General features: G+C 38.8%; 1 protein-coding gene across 9 annotated transcripts in view; it reads right to left on the bottom strand.

The window, feature by feature from the left end:
* Positions 1-26,032, bottom strand: part of NAV3 (neuron navigator 3) — a 554,398-nt gene that overhangs the window by 250,402 nt on the left and 277,964 nt on the right. For 6 of the 9 annotated variants that reach the window (XM_071799406.1, XM_071799412.1, XM_071799417.1 and 3 more), the window contains exon 1: positions 15,270-15,975. The exons of 1 other annotated variant lie outside the window; for it this stretch is intronic. In XM_071799406.1, coding sequence (XP_071655507.1) covers positions 15,270-15,512 — 243 coding nt within the window. In that variant the 5' untranslated portion in view covers positions 15,513-15,975. Of the gene's footprint in view, positions 1-15,269; positions 15,976-26,032 lie in introns of those variants that run through there. 2 more of the 9 variants (XM_071799442.1, XM_071799444.1) reach the window with 1 other exon arrangement.

Below are 26,032 nucleotides of genomic sequence, written 5' to 3'. Positions count from 1 at the left end.
AATCTGTAGTGAGATGCTGCTGAGATAGCAGAGAAACCTTGATATATGTGCAAGTACACCAAGTGCCCACCAGGTCATCAGATATTTCTCCTTGTGTGTACATATAAGGCCTATGTGTGTATTTATACAGTTGCATTGCCATGTATTCAGTAAACTAATTCATTATGGTATTTCTGCATAATGATCCATTTCACTATCTCTACTATCTCTGTAGCACTAAGCAGAAAGCTGTGAGAATGTATCAAAGTGAAACATGCCTCTGTCACAGAGATATCTCAATTTCCTATGCAACTGGCTCATTTTAGTATTATCTTTGCTTGCTCATCACTCCTCCTCACAACTTCTCAGGGACTTTCCGTAACTTCATATCATCAATCTGTTTTAAGGATTAAAAAAAGGATGCCCTTCTGATAAAAGCATGCCCAGATCCATCACCCTTATCATGGCTATGTCTGCTTTAGCTTTCAAAATAGCCTCAAAAGATATAATAACGTACTTTGGAACACAGATGTACAATCTGTAATAATAATGATATCATTAGTAATAAGTACATAAAAAGAGAACGTCTTCTGTAATAGAAGTTCTGTAGTAGAGGTAATATTCATCTCAACTAATTTTAGACTGTGAAAATTAGGTGTTTAACTAGATGGTTGATCTTCCCTTAATTAAAGAATAGATGTACACACATCCAGATGGTGAGTCATTCCACCTTTACATAAACATCTCAAAAAGTGAAAGGAATTGCCCTCAGGAGGTATTTATCTCTACCATATGGCTATAGTAGAAGTCTAAGCAACTAGCTCAGACTAGACACCAACCTTTTAACTGGCTATAACGAAGATGAATTTCACTATGATTGGAAGCTCCATATGGTATCTGAAAATACCTGGACAAGACTAACTTCTTGTCTGTGTGTTGTCTGTTCTCAATATGCAGCAGAGTCCTGCACCCTTTCCTGCTCTGATAATTCTAACTAATATTGCTTTCCTTTTCAATAAATGCAAAAATTACAAGAAAGAATTAACAGCTTTTCCTCAAATCTTTTTTTTTCTGTGCTCCTCACTCTAAGTTGATGCTGCACTTCACTGATCTATGACACAGGTAAAAGTCCTCTTGAACTTTCCTGATATTTTCCATTGGTTCCAAGATATTAGCAGACGGGAAAGAACAGTCCCAAACAGTTTGCCTCTGTGCTCCACATCTTCTATTCATGTTGACTATTTATTACATACACTTAGTCCTGACTGAACAACAGCATTCAGCTCACAGGATCTATTACTAAATTCAAAAAGAAATACTTCATTAAAGAAATACAACATTTTAGAACAATGATCTAAATGGACTGAACTCTTGTGGTATGTAGAATAAGACAGAGAAGGCAGATATGGATTTGCAACAGGGATTGCGAGCAGATTTTTACTAAGCACATTTCTACCCCCAAAAGTCATTTATGGGTGGGACAGAAGGAGCCTCAATTTTAATCTTTGGAGCCATTAATGTGAACAATTCTCTATGCAAAATTTATGAGCTGTTTTACTTATCAGTATTTCCTCAGAGTTTTCATGCAGTCAGATTGATTACCCTTTCCACATACTGTTTGTGCATACTCAAGTTTGGTTATACAGAGCGTAAAATGGACATGAACTGCATACTGTACCATACAAGGAAAATAAAGTCAGTGACATGCCGATCATGATTATTAATTTTTGTTCAAAAACACATTGAGATATAAATCATAATAAAAAACTACATTTCCAAATACTTCAGTTACAATCATAACCTAAATATTTGGGGATTTTTTAATTTGTCAAATTCCATAGGTCATCTGAATAGACAGAATACCGGAAAAAATAGAGATGGAAAGAGTTTTTTCATTTTAAATCCATAGTTTCCATGAATAAAAGTCTCAGATTACCTGATTATCAGAAAATAATATCCCAGTTATCTGGCATGAAACAGCTCAGGATAATAATAGTCTAACATTCCCCAAAATGAGGGCTTTGTCCTGGACCTGCAATGCATTGCATTTCATTTTGACAATCTTTTCTCTCATACAATGCTGAGGATCTTAACACACACTGTAGCTCTGCACATGACCAACAAGGTGCTCACACACTAGTGGATATACAATCTGCATGGATCTGCACGACCTAAGCAAACAGGGAACAGCACATTGATACATTTGTTCACAAATAAACTGATTTTCCTAATTAGCAGCACTAGCAGAGGCAGTTTCTGTCCAAGTTTACCTGTAAAATCTTATTATAGAAAATCTGGCAGAGATGTTAATCAAACTGCTTCATTCTGTGGCAATACTTGACAGTCATTAATCAACTACTGGATGGTTTTCTTGACTTATGAAGAAACCTGACTATAGAGATTTTAATCACATATATCTCATCAGAGTTTAGGTTTTGTTTGAGCCTGGAATACTCTAAGAACAAATATGAGTGACAGACATAACAACTTCCAAGACAGGATGCAGTTTGTTTGTTTAAAAAGCACCATGCTGGTTTGTGGAAGAAGCAGTGGCTTGTATGGCTTGAAAATCTGTCTTGTGATAATGTAAGAGGTTACCGAATGTCTAGCCACAATGAAATGGGATGGTATCCTTTCTCCAGTGAGTAAATGGAGGAACTTCCACTGATTTAAACGAGAACACACTGAATTCTGATTTTGGAAGGCTGATTTTGACATGTTTCCAAAATGAAGTATTTAAAATGACGGAGCTAACAATGGCCATCAGGGAGATGGTAAAAGGAGAGAACTGCAGAAGAATACAAATATGGGGTAACAAATTCTAGTTTGTTTGGAAAATGACTTCTCAATAACGTAAGCATTTTTATAACCTTCTTTGCATCAATCTCTTTGTCATTGCTGAGGCAGCTCATGCCACAGAGGAGCTGGTGAAGGCAAATGCAGCCCAGGAGAGGGACAGTGGAGAGACAGATAGCAGAGCCGCTGCCAGTGCCCTGCCTGCTGACTGAAACCCAGGGCCTGGGTGTCACAGGGGTCCTTGCTTCTGCTGCTTTTGACTGGTTTTATATTGAACAAATCAATCAATTCTATAAGCAACACAAAGCAAAAAGAAGGGGAGTACATCTCACTTTTATTACTATGAACAGTAATTCTACCCTAAGTTTTCACTAAAATGATAACATATATGACATGTATAGGTATATATGTATATATATATACATGTACACATGTATAACATGTATTCAGTCAATGGTTCGTTGTATTAACATTTTCAGTCACCTTCACTGTAATCTGTGTCCCACTGCTCTGAAAATATTACGCCATGACTGCAACATATCTGAAAGTATCCTAAAAGCAACTGCACAATGAAGTAGATGAGCATAAAAACTATTAGTTAAATTGAGCTTCTGAATAGTTTAAGTAACTGCTAAGGAGAAAAGCCCCCAGCTATACTCAAATAAAGATATCAGGTGATCTAACAAAGGAAAAAGAACAGCGAAGTAATGTTGCCTTACACTGTTCTTAAGTAAATAAAATTGTATCAAATATTAGCTAAAATTTCATCATTCCTAAAGCCTAATTAAGACAACCAAAGTTAGCTGTAGAAGAGAGCTGCTGCACTTAGGTTTTCCCATTTTGTAACAGAGTGTCTATTTGTATATTTCTGTTAAACGTTTAAATACTAAAATATCGTTGTAAATCACACAGCCAGTGACAGAACCACACAAGTCATACCAAGACATGGTCATCATCTTGGTAATTACCAGTTTCTCATACTTTACCTCATAGTGGACCTACATGGTGTAATACCCCAAGCTATTCTAGAACATTCAAAAATCTTTAATTGCTCGGAAATGGCAGCAATATGCATACAGGGTGAAAAGCTTCAACTCAGTCTTCAGGTTTAACTATTGCATCCACCTAGAGTTTTGCAATGGACTGAATTACAAAGACAAGTTTGCTAATACAGGAGGAACTAATATTCACCTTCAAAAAGTCCAATTCTTGGATATGCCACTGGTTTATGTCTTGATCAAGAGACATAATATTTCTGCATAGTCAATGAGGGCAAAACTTGTTTATGTCATAACTGCGTTATGAATCTTAGGTTACTCTGTGCTAAGGCTCCTGAGATTCTTAAAGATCTGTATTTATATGAGCGAAAATTACTGTTGAAAATCCTGACTTCATTGTCATCCAAGCTGAAGTTTCTAATGGGAATTGAAGGAAACTTTTGTCCCTTTAGACTGTAATGAGACCACTATCCCCCTGCTTTTGCTGGGATTTATATCAGTATTTCACAATGAGATCTTACAACTTCTCTCAAATTAGATGAGATCACCTCCAATGTTCAGGAGAGATGGGATCAAATTTTCCACAGATGCAAATATGTCCTTAATCCCTTTGCTTTTATGGAGCCTGAGTTCTCCAATATCTCTTTTGCTGATCTGAATCTCCTGTATTATATTCATTTTCTGTTGCCAAATTCCCTCTAAGTAATTTTTTTGAATCACTACTTAGTTCGACACACCAGTTCCTAATATGCTTGGTCTTGTGCTCCCTCCCCTGAAACTTCATTTGATTTGCTTTTTCAGCTTCCCTCATGACTCCACATCTCCTCTGCATCATGTCCACAAATGAGGCAAAATAACCCAGAAAAATCCTGCATTGACATGGCAGGGCCCTGGGAAGAAAGCCTTGTTTTCGTTTCCACACATTTTTCTTTTATTCCCTACTCCCTTGTGTTAATAGCTTATCTCATAAAGCAAAACTCTTTAAGGCTGTGAGTGACATAGCTGTCCTAGTCTGGGGCTTCTCTGCCATCATTCATAGGTGACAGAGCCATCAACCCATTCCAGACACCCAGCTGAAGAAGCCTAGCTCTTTCTCAAAACCAGTCAGGATTCTGAAAGTTTTGCAAATGAGACTGTACTTTAAAAAATTGCATCTGAAGATGGCATCACCCATGAATGGACTTTTTGGACTGTCAATCATTGCGCAGAGTTTCTCTGTGGAGTAACTTGCTAGGTTTCAACTAATAATACAGAACCACACCAGTCTTCAGTGTGGTACTGCAGTGAGGTAAAGAAAACAACACTGTTTTTGCCTCCTTACCTTTGTCAGGATCACATACTTCCACAGGAAAAATGTATATTGTATATAAAATGCCTTCTACTTGTGCATTCTTATTACAAGCAAGAACGAAGAATGGATGCATTATTAAACTGACAGACAGGAAGCTGCTAACATCAGCAACTGATTAGGTAAAAAAGCTTTTCTAAGGTCATTCAAAGTAACTTCAGTAACTTTTTTAAAAAGTAGCTAATTGGATTATTTCTTCAGCATTTAAAAGGAAAAAAAAAAAAGTACTTACTCACCAAATAACTTTAAAAATAATGGCATTGTTACCATCTTAGATATGAGCTGAGTTCAAGGAGATACTTGATAGAAACCAGAAGTGAAACTAGGTTGTGGTTTCCCATGTTAGTCTCTAGGCCCTGCTCCCTCTCAGAAGCATTTCAAAAGCAAATCTGAACCTGCAGCTCTCAAGCTTTCAGGTTTGTCCTGCTCCTTCATGAGAAACAGATTCCTTCAGCTCTTCCTTCCAGCACTCTGTCTCTGGCTGGTGAGCTGGCCAGCAATGACTAAAGCAGGCAGACTGATCAGCTGAGGAAATTTCTAAACTCCTTTTGAACTTTTATTTGTTATTTCACATTCTTATTTAATGCCTATTTATTTCCACTACAGAGACAGCTTACCAAAGGAAAAAAAAAATCCCCAAAACCAAAAACTAAACCAAAACAAAAAAATACCCTTAAAAGAAAGCAAACAGCCTGTTTACTGCATAGATGTGTTGCCAGGAAATCCCATTGTTGTAGTGGTGAGCAAAAGTTCTGCACCCTGACTTATTTCTTACTCACCCTACATCACGTATGAGCCATGCAATGTTTCCTGATTAATGAAAGTGCTCAAATGTTTTCCAACATTTGCTTGGAATTCATCTTTCTGTGCATGACCACTCGGATTATTAATCTGTGGTGGTTTTACACATGCCCTGTGAATCAAATCCTGATGCACAACAGGAAGTTATCACTGCCAAATCTTTCAGAGTTTTACACAGCACCAAATGATACAAAGTCAGGTGCTAAAATTGTCAAAGGGAGATGTTTTGGAATGGAAAACACAAGAGAGAGCTCAACATCTTTTGTTATTGTTGTTCTAGCTTTTCAAACTTGCTGCAATTCACTAATTCTAGAGTTTTACCTGAATAAAATATTTTGAAGTACTTTTGAGAGGTATATAGAAAGATGAAATGCTTACCACTGCTTTAAGATCAGAGGTGCAGAGCAGTAAAGGAGGGTTTAAAGGAAAGTAAACATAAGTAAAAAGATAAATCAGACCAAATGTCATACTGAAAGTAGGTTAGGACAATACTAATATTACACTTGGTTAGCGTCTCTCATGTTTTATGCAGAGTTGCTACAGATGTTTAGTGGCTGGCACCTTCTCAGTTTATATATCCAGAAATATTATGATCCAGCCCTAACCACTTTAAAATTATGCTTCCCTTTGATTTGCTTATTTTCCAAGTTCTCTCAACTTCGTTTACACAGAATATACACAAGTGCCATCAGAAATCTGCACATCTTACATGGGGGAATTATCCCTTTGCATTTAGCAGACAAAACACTCTGCATTTCTTTTCTGAATTTTAAAGAAGTTATGCTGTCTTTCAGTCAATGTCCTCTTGCCAGTAAAAACAAAACAAAACAATCAAACAAAAACAACAACAACAACAAAGAGAAAGGTTTGTGACCTTACAAACATCATGGGCAAGTAAAGATTAGTGCAGAATATTCCACTAGTAGGTTTGAGAATAGATAGAGGCTTCCTCCTCTTCCAGCTTAATCCACCAACACTGCTGCTGTCAAAAGCCTATTGTTGAGGCACAGGCTTCCTCCAAGACCACATCCTGTGAATCAGGTCGAAGTGAAACACAGAGCTGCTTTAAATTGAACTACTCTTTGCATGCCCTGTATGCAAGTGCGACAAAAACTATGTGACTCCAAAAAAATTAGTGTACTAGAGAAAAAAACAAACAAACAAACAAACAAAAAGGGAGTGGACAAAAGAACAGTTCTCATTTGTAACTCATGCCCCTATTATTTACTAAATAAAAGAGTTTCTGCTACAGAGAAGCCAGACAGTGTATTCAAAGGCAGAAATTAGGACCAAAAAAGTCATCTGATCTGATCCAAAAGATCTGATTTTATTCCATAAGTACTTACACTTTCCACATCATATTTAAGAAGCGAAAAGCCTATCAACAACATTGCACACAGGACTTTGATGAATGTTATACTGCTCCATAAAGGGTTCAACACATTCTGCTTCTCTAATAAATTGTGTCAGAGTCTGTGTAGATCAGATACATCAAAACCTAAGAATGTGGCTCCTGGAGTAAAATTCCACCTCCAGTTCGGAGCTGGGCCCACACTGATGCTAGCCAGCGATGTTGAAATGAAGCAAAAGCCAAAACTGTCCTCATTCTCTGGATGTTTTATTCTTAACTGATCTCTTAGCAAAGACAAAGGATAGGCTTGTGGTTATGATGTGGAGACTGGGACTGAACATATCTCTGACTTAAAATTCCTAGTCCTGCCACAAAGTCCCAGCCCGAGTGTGGGAAAATCATACATTTCCCCTTTAATCTCTCCTCTCCCTCTGCACTGTGGGGATAATATTTTTCCCTTTCTCCCACACTCTGCGTAATGCAGCCACACGTTCTGTATGGCTGCAACTAACTTCTACTGTGCCCATGCACACTACCTGTTGTGATAAGGCATCAATCTAGTAAAATTTTCTAGGATCAAAGTCTGGCTGAAACTCAAAAAAAAAATCCACAGAAAGGACATTCACATATGTTTTTACTAGAGGGAAGAAATGTCTTACAGCTGAACTGAACTTCCTAATCTTAGTGGTACACCTTACTCTGCTGGGTGCATTGGTATGCTCCTGTCTTCTAGGGAGCAGTCTGAACAGCCCCTCCAAAATGCAGCCAGCTGAAACATTCACTGCATTGCTCCTAAAGAGATTCCTAAAGAAACTCAGAACCCTAAACTGAATTAGGTTCACAGGGCTTCTGTGTTCCCTGTTATAGAGCAAAGAACTGACTCACAGAGAATCACTCTTCTGCCAGACCTCACAGGACCTTGAGGCATGAGGGCACTCCAATACTGATACCTTGTATACCAGGGATTGAGTGTTCCTAAGCAAGCAACTAGCTGGCTGACCTTCAATGATACCCTACCTGTGCTTTAGGGAAACTTCATTGGAACTGCACTACTTCAGTGAAATGCCTTGGGAAACACCCATACTGTACAACGGCAAGGTAGCAAAGCTGTCTCCAAAGGGAGCCCTTACATCTCTATGGTACTGCGGGCCACTGGGTTGTCAGCTCAGGTTCTCAGAGTAGCATCACCACAGACTTGTACTCAGGTGAATTAAGGAACAAAAAAAGAGAATGAGAAGACCATCACGATGGCCATCAAGTCCTTTGCACAAGGATCAGTGCTAGTAATGCTATGAATGACAGGTGTACACGTGTTTGTTCTTTAAAATACTCCAGTGACGGAGATCCTACACCTTTTGCATGCAAAGTGTTCCACTGTTAAACTGCTATTACTGCAGGGAAGTTTTACTAAAGCCTAACTAAAACCATCCTGGGTATAATATAAACCAAATATTTTAATCTAGAAATGGAGACCACTTCTCTCCATTTATGGTCATGGAGAAGAGATTACCCCAAAGGCTGCAAGACTGTTGCACCAAGCAAACATTGCTAGGTTGCTTCAGGTTCTGGAGCTCTGCTGGTGCATCCACACTCCCATTTTCAAGGAAAGGATTTTTTAATGAAAAGTTGTCTGGTCAGGAAATCTCCAAGCAGCTTTCCTAGGCACAGATGCAATACAAAAGGGTAACAGTAACTGTTTTCTGCTGGTGCCTAATACCAGCTCGCAACACACAAATCAAAAGGGAATATGTTGAGTTCTACATTCTTAGTTTGTGAGAGAAATTAGAAAAGCAGTAAAAAAGTAGGCAGAGGTCTTAAACTCAGGTTGGTAAGTACCCTCTTATCTGCGGTCTCGATTACAAATTACAAACAAAAAGCATTTTCAGCCTATACTCAATACAATTTGCTCAGGCATACAAAAGCTTTGAGAGTTGCAAGTTGTGTTACTGTACCTTTATTTCAACTATATGAAAATGTGCTTTGTACAGATGACTAGAAAATAAACATGTAGCAGTGAAGCTGGCTCCAAGCTCATAAAGCATAAGGCTCTTAAATCAGTTATAATATAGCGTAGACAGATAGTGCTGGATACATAAAACACATTAAAGACACTGTTATCTGTTTGATAAAGAAATAATTCAGAGCACAAGGCAAGAAGCTGAAATTGCTGACAATCTGAACTCCTGCCAACTGTCCTGGCTTCGCTGGAGCTCTGTGAATTTTAAACATACATAGTCCCAGGTGTCAGCAGTGCCGACTGAAATTTCTGGCAACTGTTTCAGTGCTTTTGAAACAATGCTGGCTTCCCATCACTAGCGGTCACTATGTGGAGAAGATGAGCGGTCTCTGGCTGCTTCTGCTGCCCTTTTTGTTGCCTTGGCTGTAGTGCTGTAAAAGAAACACTCGGCACAATGAGCAACCTCCTTTCTTGCCAACCCACAAGACAGACATCTCCAATCCACTAGCTCTGAGAAAAGGAAGGGTATGACAAAATGGGGAAATAAACTCATTTATTTATGTTCCCTAGATTCAGTATGTCAAGAAACTTGGTGGAGCTTGGCCCTGAGAGACTGGACAAAAAGTTATCCAAGAAATTGAAAGGTCAAAGAGATGTGGGATTGCAACAGATGCTTTGCTTGGGGACATATGGGGAATGGTGGGAAAGGGTCACGCAGAATCTAAGTAAATGGTGTGGAGTGGTTAGCTGAGGAAATATGGAGATATGGAAGTCATTCATGGCACACATCTGTTTTTTCAATGTGCACAGTACTCCCATTGGCATGAGCAGGAGCTCCACCCATGTGCGGATAGCAAAAATATTTGTCTTGAGATCTGTCTGGACAGCGGAGCCTCGCTGTCCTCCAAGTCTGGTGTCTGGTGGCAGGCAGGAGTTAACACATCACCAACAAACTGCTTAAAACTGATGAAAAAATGGGAGGTTTCCATGCTCATTCCGATGTCCTACTGCAATGGGGCTGGCAGAATCGCACTGGAACCTCAGGCAAGACTGAGATGCAGTTGTATGATACTAAATGAAAAAGATCTCAAGAGTCACAGAAGCAATATGTTTTTGCCTAATTTCATCAAAGTATTTAGTTTTGTCTTGTGACACTGACATTCATTTTAGATTACTTTAAAGATGTTCATCTGCTACGACTGTTTCAGACCCCATTCTTTGTTGGCCATGCTCCCTAGGTAGAGCACATCTATTCTTCTTTGTTCTGTTGATTTATAGACTAGCTAAACTGCTCTGATTTCTGTGCTCTACAGAAGAAGCCATCTGTATGTCTTTCCTCAGATTGACACATATTCTTTTTCATGTTTTCCAAAAGGTCTTGCAGAAGATCCGTTCCTTGAGTTCCCCTGAGATCTTCCTATATCAGACTGTGTGATGATGAACTTGGTGAGGCTGCACCCCTCTAAATGAGATCACAAATTACTGTCCATGTATCTCCATACTTTCAAAAACCTCATATAAAGCCCCAAAACTGAAGTATCTAGAAAAATTTTAGGTTTACATATGTGTACCGGATCAGTTGTACAGCCAGACTAGCACTTTGCAACATGAAATATGTTGCAGTCATGACAGGAATACTTGATTAGTAGATACAGAGAAAAATAAGTCATTTGCAGAAGTCTGTAAAGATGTCTGCCAACAGGAAGGAAGAAGTAGATAAAGCAGACAGCAGCAGACAGATAGCAGGGACAAAGGGAAACTGAAAACAAACAAACAAAAAAGATAATATGACAGTAAAGGAATGAATTAAAAAAAGGCTAAAATCTTATCATCCAAGTCATATAACCAAACGACTACCATTAACATATCAGATTTAGCTCAGAGAAAATTCAGTTTGCAAGCATAAATGATGGTGCAGTGTTCCTGAAAGTCAAAAGTTTGATGATGGGAGGAAGTGCCTGGGCGTTTCAAGTGGAGCACAACCAGGAGAATCCCTGGGCAGCCAGGCCAGCAGCCCTGTGTGCCTAGCAAGGGTGCTGACTCCCAGCAGCTACTCAGCTTTGTGCCAGGGAGAATTTGTGGCATTGCCCTTGTGACTACACCATCAAATATGTAAGGGCATCTGAAACCAATTGTGTTGAGCTGGAGTAAAATGTTATTGCCTTTGGGCATTTACTACTAGTCAATATAGTGCAGAATCATAATTTAGTGACCAAAATAAATAGGTTTTGCATAGAAACTCTTCTTTCCTTGAGTTTTAAGCCGTTGTTTCATTTACCTTTCTACAATATGGCTTGATATTTTTTTCTTTTCATTTTATTGCTATTAAATATCCCATTTTACAACTAGAATAGTACCACAAGGCAGCCTAGCATGACTGAATAATTTTAATCTCATTAATTTAGCAAGCCGTATAAAAATGGGGGCACAGAAATATAAATGATACTGTATTCACAGTTAGAAAAATATTACAAAAGATATTGGTATTTTTAGATGTGGGTTTGCATAAAAACACTCCATGGTCCAACTGAACAGCAAAACTCCATCTGTTTCAAAGACAGCCAGCATTTCACCTCATGAATCCAGCAGCTGGATTCCTTTCCTGTGTACATATATAGGAATAAACTTTTGTCTATATGATACTCAGGGAAAAAGAATGTGCTCTGAATGCTTGCGTTCAAATATTTTGCATGACTATTCACATTGTAAGTGTTCGTGCAGTCAGTTTAAACATTAGGGGGTTTATTAAGAAAGTAAATGGACCTGTATGTGACTTAGGCACCAAAGCACAATTTATGAGAATTTTGAACATAAGCGTAGCCAAATAAACTGCACACAGAGTAATTTAAGTAATTACCACCTTATTATTTGCTTTCCTAAGCTTAATTATGTTCTATCCAATTAATAAAAAAGTTGAATATAATCACCTTAAATTTCTTCTACCACAGTTTTTATTAAAATAATAATATCACTGTTATTAAACTACAAACTGCATCATGTCCACAAAAAAGAAAACAACCAAGACTATATGTGCAAGTGCAGCAAAATCATGTGAGATGGGAAAGACGCCTAGGGAAAAGAGAACTGATGTTTGCAGCTGTATTCCTAACCAATCTTGGCAAGACAGTTGTGTGAGAAAGCCAACACAAGTGTCAAAAGTCTTGAACAATCAGGTGTGGTGAGACTGGAGGCCATAGAGGAAACAGCTGGGTGGCAATGACCTACTGTATTGACATGTATAACCCAAATTTGTCTTGGAAGCCTTAGCACTTATAGATAGCAACAGGATATGTCGGAGTGAGTACATGTGTCAATCTAAGTGCCTTCCAGACAGGATGAGAAAGCTGGTGACCCACGATGCTAAAGGCTGCAATCTAGCAGCCAAGGGTAAAAGTTAACCAGATGATTAATTCATTTGTTCCACTGTCTTTTGCAGATAGATATCCGTCATTTTTTTTCCCTCAAAAATCAGTGCTGCCTTATATCCAATGATATAACATAAGCATACAAGCAGTATGTATACCACAGAGCCACACAAGAATATCACATTTGATTAACATGTTTGCTAACCAAAGAAAACAACCAAAGGCCTATTGGAAACAGCACTCAAATATGGTCAAGCTTTGGGACAACAAAATCTGTAATGCAGAACTTGCATCTGCTCAGTAAACCTGAAGAGACATTATTCTAACAACTCCCTCAAATTTGTGCTTGGAACTACTGCTTAGATAACCTGGACATACTGCTGAGGGTACCAAACACTGGGAAACTGTGTGGCATAGATCTCTATCACTGGTGAAGAAAAATAGCATTCATTACTTTTAGGCTGATATTTTGAAGTTTACTAGTAGGAAAAGCCTAAAAATAATTTATTTGTCATAAACACTCACTTTATAACCTAAACTACTTTGGCAAAGAGATTCCATTAAACTTGCTTAAAAGGTGAATAAAAGCATACTTCAAATAAATGTGCCTGGAAGAAAGCTGGGCCATGGGCTGCCACTAAACCTTAAGGACAATGTTACACTTGTAAGGGGGGAATACAGAAAGGCTGCAGAAATTAGTAAATTATTGAATGCTCAGCACTTCTGTAAACCCAGGTGGCCAGGGGAGGTTTTCAGACCACCATGTGCGCAAACCGGTCTTACGCTTTAAGGATCGTCTTTTAAATATGCTCAGCTGCCTCCATTGAGAAAGATCCAACAGCTAGTAGGTTGTTTTTTGGAGGTTGATTTCTTCCCCCACCTCCCCCTTAAAAAACAGTCTCTAAAACCAGAAGTATTGTAAAACCCATGAAATGCCAAACTGGGATCACAGTTTGGGTCCATCTAGCCTGTCACTCTACTCACTAGTACTTCAGCAGGGCTCAGGACCAGATGCCTTGGAAGGATACGTGGAACATGGGAGGGACTGACTCCCATGAGGTCTCATGCTAGTCAGTAATAGTTCCAAAGTGGTTTAATCACTGAAGCAATATGCTTTATACCTTTCTCTCCACTTTTTTTAAAGAATCCAGAAACATCTCCCAGTAGGCAATGTAACTGTATTCTTTTTTTTTCCCTGAAAATAGTACTTGCAAATCTAATTTACTTTTCATGCAATATCCATTAAAAAACAACATTAAAGAGGAAACATAATATTTTCTAGTAAAAATAAGCAAGCAAGGATGAATCGCATTGTGTTTAAAAGTTGTAGCATTATTCTCATGTCACGCTCATGTCATCGAAAAGGGCTGTTCATCCCTTCTGGTAATCAAAAGATGAGCAGTCTGCTGCTTCTTTATATTTCTATATAACGTGTCTGAGACCATCAATACATAATCCTTGGAAGGCAGGGAGACGTGATACAGAAAAGTCCAAGAGAAGAATTAAGTGACATGACCAAAATCTCATGGGGAAACATGTGGCAGGGGTTAAAAAGGAAACCAAGTGTTCAGAATCCCAACACTATGCTTTAACCACAAAACCAGATTTCTTCACTAATACTGAATTAACCCAGTAACTAAAAACAAAGGAAAACCAAGTGCATATATTATGTGTATCTTGACACTTTAACAACTCTGAGGACACTCAAGTGTTCTCCAACTACATATGAAGCAACTAGAAATATATGTTTAATCCTAGTGTTATAACCAGTTCCACAAACCAAAAGTACTAGAAAAGCCAGGGAAAGTAACCTCACATAGCACTGATTCCTGAAGCTTTTAAACCACACATGCAGCCATAATATACTGACTGAAAGATCTACAGGAATATATGCTATTGACGAGATGGGACTCAATACTCATGTTCAAAGCATGAAAAACATTTTCAACTACAGAAAAAAAAAAGCTGGTGGAAAATGAAGCAGAAGTTTTTAAATTGTTATTTAAGACTCAAAAAGAACTCCCTTACAAATGAAAATAAAACCCTGAGCAGTCTAAAAAAGTCATGGCATCCTACTTTTTTTAAATCACAACGAATCAGAGTTAGATAGTGGCTAGGAGGAAGCTATTTTGCAGAAGAGAAAAACACAGGTACTTTTCACTGAGAAGCAGTTTTTCTGGTTCAGCAGTTCTGCAGCAGGAGTAGTCAGATCATTTGAAAAGTGAAAAGAAAATAAATTACTTGTTTTTATTTTAAAAGAGCCTCCCTGTGGGAATAGGTGTAGGCGTGAGAGCTCTTTTAAAGCTTCATAATATAACATGAGGCAGCCAAAATTTCTTTTTTTTTTTTTTTTCTTTTTTAAGTACTGTCATATCATTGCTCTGCTTACTGAATGCTGGAATGATTTTTCTCTACTTGTGATTCTACTGATCCTTATCAAAATGCATCTGTGAATGCATTTAACACTAACATTTAAAAACAGAATAGTTATTCAAACAGCAGGTCTGAGCAAAACAAATTTCCAAGGCTGCTATGCAAGTCCACTGATGACAGCAAAGGTCTATTCACCCAGCTACACCCAAGTTCTGCATGCAGTAAGTTCCTATCAGATTTCAGTCTGAGCACATCAACATTTTCTGAGAACTGAGATCTGCAGGTAAAGTTTACAACTAACCTTGCTATCTTCGATCTCCTGGGTTTTTCCTTGAAGTGCTCTCCTCTCTCCAAAATCACAGGTTGACTTGAAGGTAAGCTGACAAGAAAGCATCGAGCTCTCCGCCCCGGTAAGCTCCAAAGACTTTGTTGAGTACTGCTGCGAGCCGGCGGTGCCAAGGTTGGGTATCGGGAGGGCAGTGTGAACAGGCTTTGACCCTACGGCTGGCTGTCTGAGCTTGGAGGCAACCCCAAGCACAGGCATGGCTTCTATAAAAGTATCTTCTTTCTGCCAAAGAAAACGCTCCTGACCTCAGTCTAGTAGACTCCAGCTTCAGCAATTCCAGAACAAATACTTTAAACAAAAGTAGCAGTCATCTTTTTAAAAAACGACTTAAAACAATAATATTACGAGTTTCATAAGGAAGAAAAACTTCATCTCTCCCTCTCTCCCTCGCAGCCACTCACACGCTGCTCCGTGAGTCAGTGGCTCTGTAAGACTAAACACTCCTTTGGGGCGTGAACTTTTCTTGAAGGTAACTGCCACAGAGCTGCCTGTCTGGGAGTAAAGAACTCATAAATTCACTTTCTCTTCTTCCTCCAGCATTCCAAGTCTGTGCGTTAAGTGAATGAAGGATGGGAGAAAAGGAGGGAGAGAAGAGATGAAACCTCCCCGTACTCCAACTGTCAAAACAGCTCTGAGACCACAACACTAGAAGCAGAGACCTCTTCCTGACTACATAAATAACCAGCCCACATCTTAAAAAAAAGCAAACCTCTTTTTTTTTTTTCTGATTAAAAAAAAAAAAAAAGGACCTGAGTAGTAGCCAAAGCAAACAGCTGTTGGAAGAGTTTCTATCCCGGAAATAATCTCAGCAATGAAGCTGTTTGTCTGATTCCTGGCTATTTTTCACTGCTGACAACCATGAGCTACGGTGTTTCATTCCCTGTTCTTCCCGTGAAATCAGGTTAAAATCTTGCAAGAGCATGGCTAGGAGCAGACGCTGAATCACAGTGTGGATAACGTCTGCCTGTGCTATGAAAAATCCATACAAAAGCACAGAGCAGGATATAGGAAAATCATGAGCATTGTTAGAAGATTTAGTCAATACAGTTTTTCAGGGTTCTTTTTTTTTGCTTTCTTGGTGGTGGTACTAACGTCATCTATTCAATGTTAACACTTCCCTTTCTAGAAACATTTAAAGGTCCATGAAGTCCATGTCCAACACATTATTTCTGCTTGTTGCTCAGAAATATTCTTGCTGGCAACCTCAGATCCTTGTACATGGTAATACAGACAGACAGGCAAGCAGAGCAGACTATAAAATGAGTCATGATGGACAATGCAAATTGCTGAGCAGCATTACTTAAAAGGACAGTCTGAATTTATTTGTTTTAAAACCTTATAGCAGGGGAACTATTTTAAACTGTGATATTAGGAAAAAAATGTGCAGAAATGCCACAACATTAAACTCCTATGGGATTTTATCACCCAACATTATGGACAAAAATGCTCCACATGTTTTTCTTGTTGTCTCTTCCATAACAAAACACAGACAGATAGGATGACCTGAATCCTATTCTGCCACTCATATCCTACATGGTATTAACTATGCCTTCCCTGAATAGTATTATTAACACTACAGATGTAAGCCCAAGAGAAAATAAGAGCCTTCTGGACTTTTAAGTTCTCTAATTAAGGATGGCAAAAGTTAGAAAAAAAACTTTGAAAAGAAAACCACGTAAATGAGAAGCAGACTAAAAGGATCCTCTCAAATCACCCTTTGAAATCATTTTGCAGAATAAAACTGTAATACGCAGCAGTATCCTCTCTCTTAGTTTACAGAGATTACACTCACACAGCTGTCAGAAATTCAACTCTCTATATTGGTTTAAAAACGATCTCATTCTTGTTTTTAGTTTGTAGGAGTGAATCTGACCTGATTTAGGAATCTCCCGAGTTTTGAAGTGTATGTACGGAGTAACAGGAAACCCATTTCAGCATCCTTTACTTATCTTCTCTTCGGTTTTGCTGCCATTAACAGTGGTTACAATGGGCTTTATGCAAGACTGCACAAAGGTAACCACTCTGCCTTTAGATAAGTTCAGCCTACAGGATCCATCACTTCACTCCAATGAGTGGAATATTCTTGTTCGGTGTGACCTTTCAGGTCTTGTGCAGAGCAAAGGGGAAGAAAAGCTCCTTGTGCGGTCTGCATTTGTTCTCCAGCATCATAAAGCACTGTGGCTGTGTTAAGGAATTTAGGTTTCTCAGGCACAACTGTTAACAGTTAACACTTTAGAAAATGCACATATGCAAAGGCTGAATTGGACAACAGAAAAAGAGGGATTTATCTCTTGCAAGGTTTAAGGAGATGAAAAATCCTCATGAGGACTGCTAACCAATGATCAAGACAAAGAATAAACTAGAGTCATGAGACAGATACTTTCTTAAAAAGAACTTTGCCAAAAACATGTAATTGAATCTTATTACTTCTCAGGGTTATAATTTTACAAAGTAATGCATTATGGTAATCTTGCTGTTCTTCTTTTGAATACGAATGATGAGGTCATGATACCCACAGTCTCTTTTGCAACCCGTTTTTCCCAGCACAGAAACCCTAAAAGTAATAAGTAAGCAAGCTTACCAGGAAGGAGTAATCTGTAATACATAACCAAGTGGGTTTGGAAACAATGATGTGAAGCTGGTGTCACTCTTTCAAAATAATTATTACTCTTTCAAGATAATAATCAATTATATTATGACTTTTAAGCTAGTACCAGGTCAAGGCCATCAACTTCAGAACCCCACTTTATTAGAATTTTTACAAGGATAGAACCCAGAAATGATTCTTGTGTACTGAAGATACAAAGAAAAGTCTACCAGATTATTTGCAGGAACTGGAAAAGGTAATGGACGAAAACAATAACAATACTCCATAGGTACCAATGTGGTTACAAGCCTGGTTGGAAGCCTTGCCTTCCTTTTTTTGTTTTCTCTCATTCTAATTCTACAGGAAAGACAAATAAACAAACATCTGCCGTCCTTAGAAATCACTTGGCTACATTTTTCCCTTGAAAGGCTTTTGTGTACCTCATGATAAATGTGGGTTTTATGAAGGATATCAGGGGAAAAGAATATTTAACCACTAAGCTTCAGTAGTGTTTTCCACGCAAACAGGAAAGCAGAGGATAAAGCATCTGTAGACAACATGCACAAACTGTCACCAGATGCAGGTGCTGGCAGTGGAGCTGGACAGGCAGGGGATGGCACCATATGCAAACGTCTTTTGGGCCCACAAGGATTCTCTAATGGGGGGAACAAGGTATAACCATGGGGAAAGGACAGAGCTGGAAGCTTCAAAGAAGGGCAAGCACCTTGTTAGGGATCACACTGGCAACATGAGTTTGGCAGGGTTGTCCTCAGTATCTCTGGGGTGGGGAGTTAAGTGGCCATTAAGCAGAGCTGCCAGGGAGAATCCAAAGAAGGAGTTAGGATGATTTAGATATGTGTCAATAGTGTCCGAACAGAAAGGAGGAATACCTGTGAGAATTCAGGGATGGAGAAGTTGCAAGCAGTGGCTATAAACTGGGGTTAAAAGAAATCAGCATACAAGGGGCAAAAGGCAGGGTAGAGAAAGCACTGAGTAAAAAGGTATAGATGACAGAAACAAGGAACACATATCTTCACTTGGTTACATGAAGCTGATACAGACATATCTAGAAAGGGATTGTAAAGAAACGGGTCAGGCTAAAGACTGTACAGTGAGAGGACCTGTAGGTTTCTAATTTACCTGCTCTGACATCTATCAGCTTAGGCGTCCTTAAGCCAGGCAGGTAGGAGATATCTTCTGGATTCAGGAGGATGAACACAGATCATGACAAAAGGGAAACAATGAAGCTGTGCAGGAAAGGTTAGAGAGTTACAAGGAAGCTAGAAGACAACTGAGCTGTGGAAAAAAAACAGAGGGGAACATTGCAAGTGGGATGTTAGATAAGGAAAGAGAGATCAAAAAAAGGGAAAACAGAGCAAAGGTCAAAACACAATTCTTAGTAGTCTTGTCGACAGCAGTGGCGGTTCCAGCAAAATGTTGAAGGCAGGACCATTTCTTCAGCCAACAACGATTAAAAATTATTACAATCTGGCTATAAATCACAACTCTGAAAGCACCAAGGAAAACAGGTTTTTTACAGAAAATACAAATTAGATGAATTATCTGTACCTCAAAGTAAGACAGTATGTATGCATTCAGTGTAATAATCCCAACATCCTAGAAAAAGCTGAAATATTTATTTAATATAACAAGAGTAAACACACCTGAAATCCAAGCCATCTCTTAAAAGAAGGTATCTGTCTGTTATAATATTAAAGTGACATTTTGTTTTCAAGACTTAATGGGAACAACCATTCACAGCACAGCACAGCACCCCAGCATAAATTTCCTTTCCTTCATTGCATCTGATGCCAGACTGAGTCCCATGAAGGCTGCTCCCCTTATGTACCCCCAGCCCTCAGACAAACTGCTTGCACGAACTGAACCGACAGCTGGTGGTGTCTCCCAGACCACAGGAAATATCAAGAGAGGGGACACCTGCCTCAAAAGTGGAGCCAAGAGATTTGTTTGCTCCTTCTGGTCTATGATCTTCGACAAGGAAGCTGTTGCATGTGTCCAGGGTCAAACAGGAAATGTCAGGGGTGCAGAGACTGCAGAGGGCTGTTCTGAGCTGTGTCCCTGCTCCATCCCACTGGTGTAACAGCTGTGTCTGTAGCTTATGTGAGCCAGGACAACTTCTGAAAAGAGCCTGAATGTGCTGATACAATAACACAATTTTCTGACCTCATTTCAGGTGGAGCAGAAAGATTTCCCCAGCTGGGGAAAGAGAACTCTTGAAAAAGCAACCAACAATACTGAAATACTAAAGGTACCTGAACAGGCTTCTATAATTTGTTTAATAAACACAGGTAAACCAGGCTTAAACTTTTATAACACATTAATGCTGATCTAAAGTAAGAAGCACTTTGTGTTCAGTGTAACAAAGTATGTTCGATTTGTCAGATGTTGACACAAATTGTTCAGCTCTTACATTCACAGCATAATTCTACTGACATTATTTCCGTTATCACAAAAGTCAGGTGAATAATTTAGTCTCAAAGTAAGAAATGTAACAAGTATTTAATCCTATGTGCAAGTATGTAATTCTACTGAGTGAACTGCTATTGTTTTTCTTCACAGTTTGGAATTCCCAAAGATACATAATCCAAAGCCCAGCTACAGTCACAGAAAAAGGTGCATCCGGCTTCCTAAAGGATATCCTTCTGCTTTGGCTGAATGTTTGAGGAAGTTTTTAAAAGAGGACAACTTTTAAATAAGGATATCGTTTTATCCTCTGAACAATTTGGCCCTTCAAAGCTCAGCCAGGAGTTTATGGTTTTGAATTAATTAACTGATAAAAGTGACACATCTGTTACGTTTATTCACGCCGTATGTTAGCAGCATCTTGGTTTCAAACCTTTATGCATAATTTAGTTCCATAGCTCCTTGTGAAGTATGTAAGATAGATTATTAATAAAATATAATCAAGTGGAACCATGATGCTAAATGAGTTTCCCAAGTCTACAAAGGGCCTCAATACTCTTTTTCTCGTGTAGGGATTTTTTGGGGTTTATACATCTGTGTGGGTTAAAAATCGTAATTATTTCTCTTTGCTACACACTGCATTTAATCATGAAGTATTTGGCTAAAAGGAATCAACTTAAATACTATAGGATTGGGACACGTAAACAAAAATTTTGTAGGGATAAGAAAGGACTAACAGCAACTGAACACACTTTGTAAGTATTTACATACTGACCTAGTGACTAGACCATACAGCCAGCTGGTAAAGCTTAATGAAAGCATCAGCTTTCCTATTTGGGATGTAGAAGAGGAAAAGAAACAAAAATTGGATAATCCATTTGTTCCGCTCTAAGTAAATGAACCAAACAACAAATGGTGAAGCCTCAAAGGTGCTGTTAACTACAGCTAACAAGGAAACTGCCCCAGTTATTTCAGTCTGTGTAAAGTGATCTGAAATATTATATTCATCCTAGAAACTGACGTGCCAGTTTTTCTTTCCTTCCTTGTTTCCTCAGTTTTGCAATTACAAACCCTCTCAGGGCACAGTGTGTCATAGCAGCCACATTGGCATCTCCAGCGTCCTTCTGGCCACTGGCAGGTACCTTCTCCCTCTTGCATCTCTGCGCTCTTCCCCATCTGGATTTCTGTCTCTGAAAGAATTTCTGGCTTTGTATCACCTTTGCTGGGCTGTGGTGAGTTACTGTTTCCAAGTCTCCCTTGCCCTATGTCCTTCTGTCTTAGAATACATTATGGGTACATGACTTCGGTGCTACATTGCCTAAAGAGCATTTCCCTCCCTTCTCAGGGTATTTAAGAGTGTTCCAGGCCTCTCTAGAGTTAATGCAGAAATGTCTAAGGTAGACATCACAGAAACATTTCTAGAAAGCATGATTAAGTTCTTAAACTATAACATCGCTTTCGGTGGAAGTGGTAAGGAACAGAATTCCTGGGCTGTTCTTATTAATGTTATTAATGGAAGTAGCTTTGCTCCATTTGAAATTTTGACCAAGGTTTAAATTACCTTTGTTCCCTCCAAAAACGGTCCTCTCTGATCACTACTGTTCTCAACACAGTTCTCCCTAGAACAAAATTCTCCCAGTGTGCACACAACCTAAAATCTTGATGGAATATTTTGTGATGCTAAAAAGACATTAATAAGTCCTAATTAGATGAGAAGGAAGTTGGCAATACTTGTGGGTTAATCAAAGCTGTTCTGACTTCTAATACTAAGTGTGGTCTACTCAGAACTTTCATCCAAAATTTCTTCAGAGAAGAAACCTGCTGTGAAATTTTCTAAGAAACTGTAAAAACTAAGCCATTAAGATAAAGAATCTGAGACTAAACAGGAATCTGCTGATTATTTGCCATCAGGTAGCTGGCAGAGGGGCAAACATACACTTTCATCTGCTGGAAAGGGAAACTTTCCTTTTACGAGCACTCTAGATCTGATAGAAGGTTTCAAAATCATAGCTATGCTGGCTGCTGGCATTTGCTTAAGGACTGAAGTGAAAAAACTGCTCCATAAGGTTCTCATTGATCTATTAAAAAAAAAAAAAAAAAAAAAAGGAAGAAGGCAACTTAGGGGAAAAAAAAAAGCTTAGAAACATCTGCTACAGTCATGAGCAGACTCTTGGCCAAGTGCGGCAACAGCAAGAGACTTTGAAGTCAATCAGCTTTGCTATCACCAGCAGATACCCCTGCAGTCAATGGAAATTACAGCACAGAGTTTGGGAGATATGAAGAAAACCTGCTCTGTGAAAAGTGTATATAGACAGCAGTGACGAAAATAACAATTTTTTTATTAATAATGGAAATGGTTAGGAGTGAAAGGTTAGCAATAGGTGTTTCAAAAATACAGAGGAATACATTAGTACTTAAAGAATACTTCAGAAAAACAAAGATGGATAGATTTTCAGGGACTAGCTTTGATATTTGACCTTAAACAAGTGTGAGCTGCTCTGCAGCTGGAGGAGCACTTCTGACTCACAATCTACTGTCTGGTTCCTTCTGGCTTTGAGATTGTAGTCATTCAATGCTGACTTGCATCACCCACAATTTATGATACCTGCTGTTCCAGCTAAACCACCTCTACCCATCTGCTTCCTTGTACTATTGCATGATATGGCCTGCTATTCCTCACTGCTTATCAGTATAGATGTAAGATTCAAGACATGGTTTTGATTTCCTGCTGCTCTTTGCAGACAGTCATTGTAACCGATTTTGTTATCAAGTAAGTCTTCCTACAATACCCACATTATTTTCGTTTTCTTTAACCGCATAAATATTTCATATTCATCCATCATTTCCTGTGATTTGCACTAGTCCAGGAGATATCGACAGGCATTTTAAAGGTAAGATTTCCAATGCTAGACTTAACATTTCAGCATAAAGTATGGACAAACATTGTGGTTATTGGTGAAGACTTGCAAGATCACCATTGTATCACCTTACCTGCCACAATTCCCATCAGAAAATCTGTCATGTACCTTACTCTGATGCTGGATGAGAGTACTGGGAGAAGCATTATGACCCATGGCAGTGTTAGGTTTATGACTGGACTCAACAATCTTAAGGGTCTTTTTCAACCTAAATGATTCTGTGATTCTATATGCCCCATTTCCATAGACTTTCCTTGCCCATGGTCAGAAACAGAACACTGAGTGATGGATCCTTGCTCTGATCAGTACTGTTATTTTGGATTTCAAGTTCTTAGCTGAAGAACACATACTGTAAAGTACCTTGAAGTCATATTAGGATTTTGGTTTTGTTTTGATAAGACATGCTCTTTCTGCCCATGCCTTTATGCTATTTGCCTGCTCTGACTGATGAGATAGAATATCACTATATATAATCCACATTTTTTAGCGGTGTTTTTTCACCAAAAATTATCATCACGCCCCTTGGATTGTGCTTGGCCAGCTTGAAGTGCTGGCAGAGGCGGTCTCTTACCTCTACCTGCAAAATATCAAGCAGACAAGCTTTGTGTGTTGATGAATGAAAAACCTCAACCATGTAGGATTTATCTGCAAGTGGGCGCTTTTTCCTTCAAATACAAATTTGTCCAACAACATGGACTAGAAACCTCAACCATATGCCTCCATCTCCTGTTGGCCATATGTGAACATTTCCTACAGTTAGCCTGGAAAGCTTGTGCTTTGCTCCATTCTGCGGTGCTCAGAGCATGCTCCAGGCCAACTGCTGAAATCAATTCTGTATGTTGCTAGACCAAGCCTTGCAGGTTTTGATCAATAAGTGTCAAGGATGAACTACTGTTTCTCATTAGCAAACACCTCCCACCTATACTACACCAAATACCTTGTGCTATCTTAACAGAAATCTGATAGTACATTACAATAGCAGCTTTCCAAGTCAGCAAATTGTATTTTCTTACTGCCACTCTGTCTATAGATGCATGACTGGATCTTTTGTGTGTATCTTTATGTACATATGAGTACACATGTTTAACATGTCTGACAGTCATTAATGTTCTTTGAGCAATTCACCTGGGTTGTTTTATCTTTCACAAAAAAAAAAAAAAAAAAAACTCAATAGGACACAGCTGTCAGAAATAACTTCAAATCCTGCAAATGTTCGATGCTTCCTTCCTGCTTCTCAGCATACTGGGGAGAAATATTACCTTACAGATGTGGCATGTTAAAAAAAAAGAAAAAAAGGAGGCTATGATTATTTATTATATTGGACTTACCTTCAAGTGCAAGAAAAGTGCTAGATGGGAGACAAATGATAAAACTCTTCTCCCAGCTTTCATCCATCAGTAGGGCTTTTAGAACTGACATATATAACAAGCATATGGCAGCCATAAATGCAACAACAGTATTCACAAATTAAAAAATAAAATAAAAAGCCAAAATAATTTTGTTCCACCTACAATGACCCTAGGATAAGCTATGAAGAAAGCACCACTTTATCAAAAGCAGAAGAGAAACCAAACTGGTTATTTAAGTGAGGCATCCATTTAAATAGATACTGTCAGCTAAAAATCAGTAAATATTTACAGTCACTAGTGAAAATGTCAGCAGTGGTACACACACCTTCAATGGTGACAAAGGCAGAGACCATTATCTACAGAAAATGTCTTCGTTACAAATTCACGCAGCACCACAGTCAACAGTTCAATAACTGTTGACAGACCCAGGATGATTTTCAGCTGGTACAAAACTGCATAATTCCAGCTACTTCTTTCAGCCAAGTCTGAGACATACTAGTACAGACTCTCTACATTTATAAAAGGTATAATTAGATTCCATACATTATTCCTTTTTATTCCTTTATTGTTTTCTTTTACTCTCTTTGAAAGTCTTATTTTTCATTCCATTCTCTTCCCTGCACCCAGGGAGAGAATCTTCTCCAGAATAAGAACAAGATGTGCAGGCAGTATTTTAATTTTCTTTTCAGCATTACAATTTCTGCACTACAAACCACCTGAGTAACACTGAGCACCCCGACAACAGGTTAAAAGATCCTGGTCTTTTCTGAAACCTACTTTAATTTCTGGAAGACTTCTCCTTTTCCCAGTGTTCCACAATATGAGATTTTGTTTCCAAGTCTCCTTTCCCTGTTACTGTTCTCCCATGGTTCCCTGAGCCCTCCCACCACCGCTTACAAGTCTCTACTCTCTCAAACTATAATCTGGGAACTGTTGCTCATATTGCCCTTCTTCTTTTGGATCTTCTTGCCTCTACCATATCCCAGCACTTCCATTCTGCCTTGCATGATAAAGCTGAAGCAGTTCAACACCCAATGCCACAGGGTGCTACTGCTTCAATGTGTTAGCTAAAGAAGCGGGGGGTGGGGGGGGTGGGGGGATGTGAAAAGAGAGAAATACACAATGTACAGTCTGGTATCTGACCTGGAAAAGGTTTCTTTCTGTGATTAGAGCTTGAGTTCCAGGGTAGTTACAATCTGGCCAAATTGATTTTCCCACCCTTACAGAACTGAACTCTGTTCCTCGTTATATGTGTGTAAATCTGCAGCAAAAACTTTGAACTTGCAATGAGTAATTCTAGATTTATGCCAGAGTAATTGAGAGCAGAATGTAGTCTTTTGGTTGCTCATAAATACTACACTGTTTAAGATTTCTATTCTCCAACACACTTGCGAACATTCCAGTTCTTTACCCTAACCTTCTTTTTTCCTTTAGGCTATT

This window comes from Patagioenas fasciata, chromosome 1 (assembly GCF_037038585.1).
Source record: "Patagioenas fasciata isolate bPatFas1 chromosome 1, bPatFas1.hap1, whole genome shotgun sequence".
Classification (NCBI taxonomy): domain Eukaryota; kingdom Metazoa; phylum Chordata; class Aves; order Columbiformes; family Columbidae; genus Patagioenas; species Patagioenas fasciata.
Note: the sequence above shows the minus strand (reverse complement) of the source record. Positions and strands in the feature narration are given on the sequence as shown.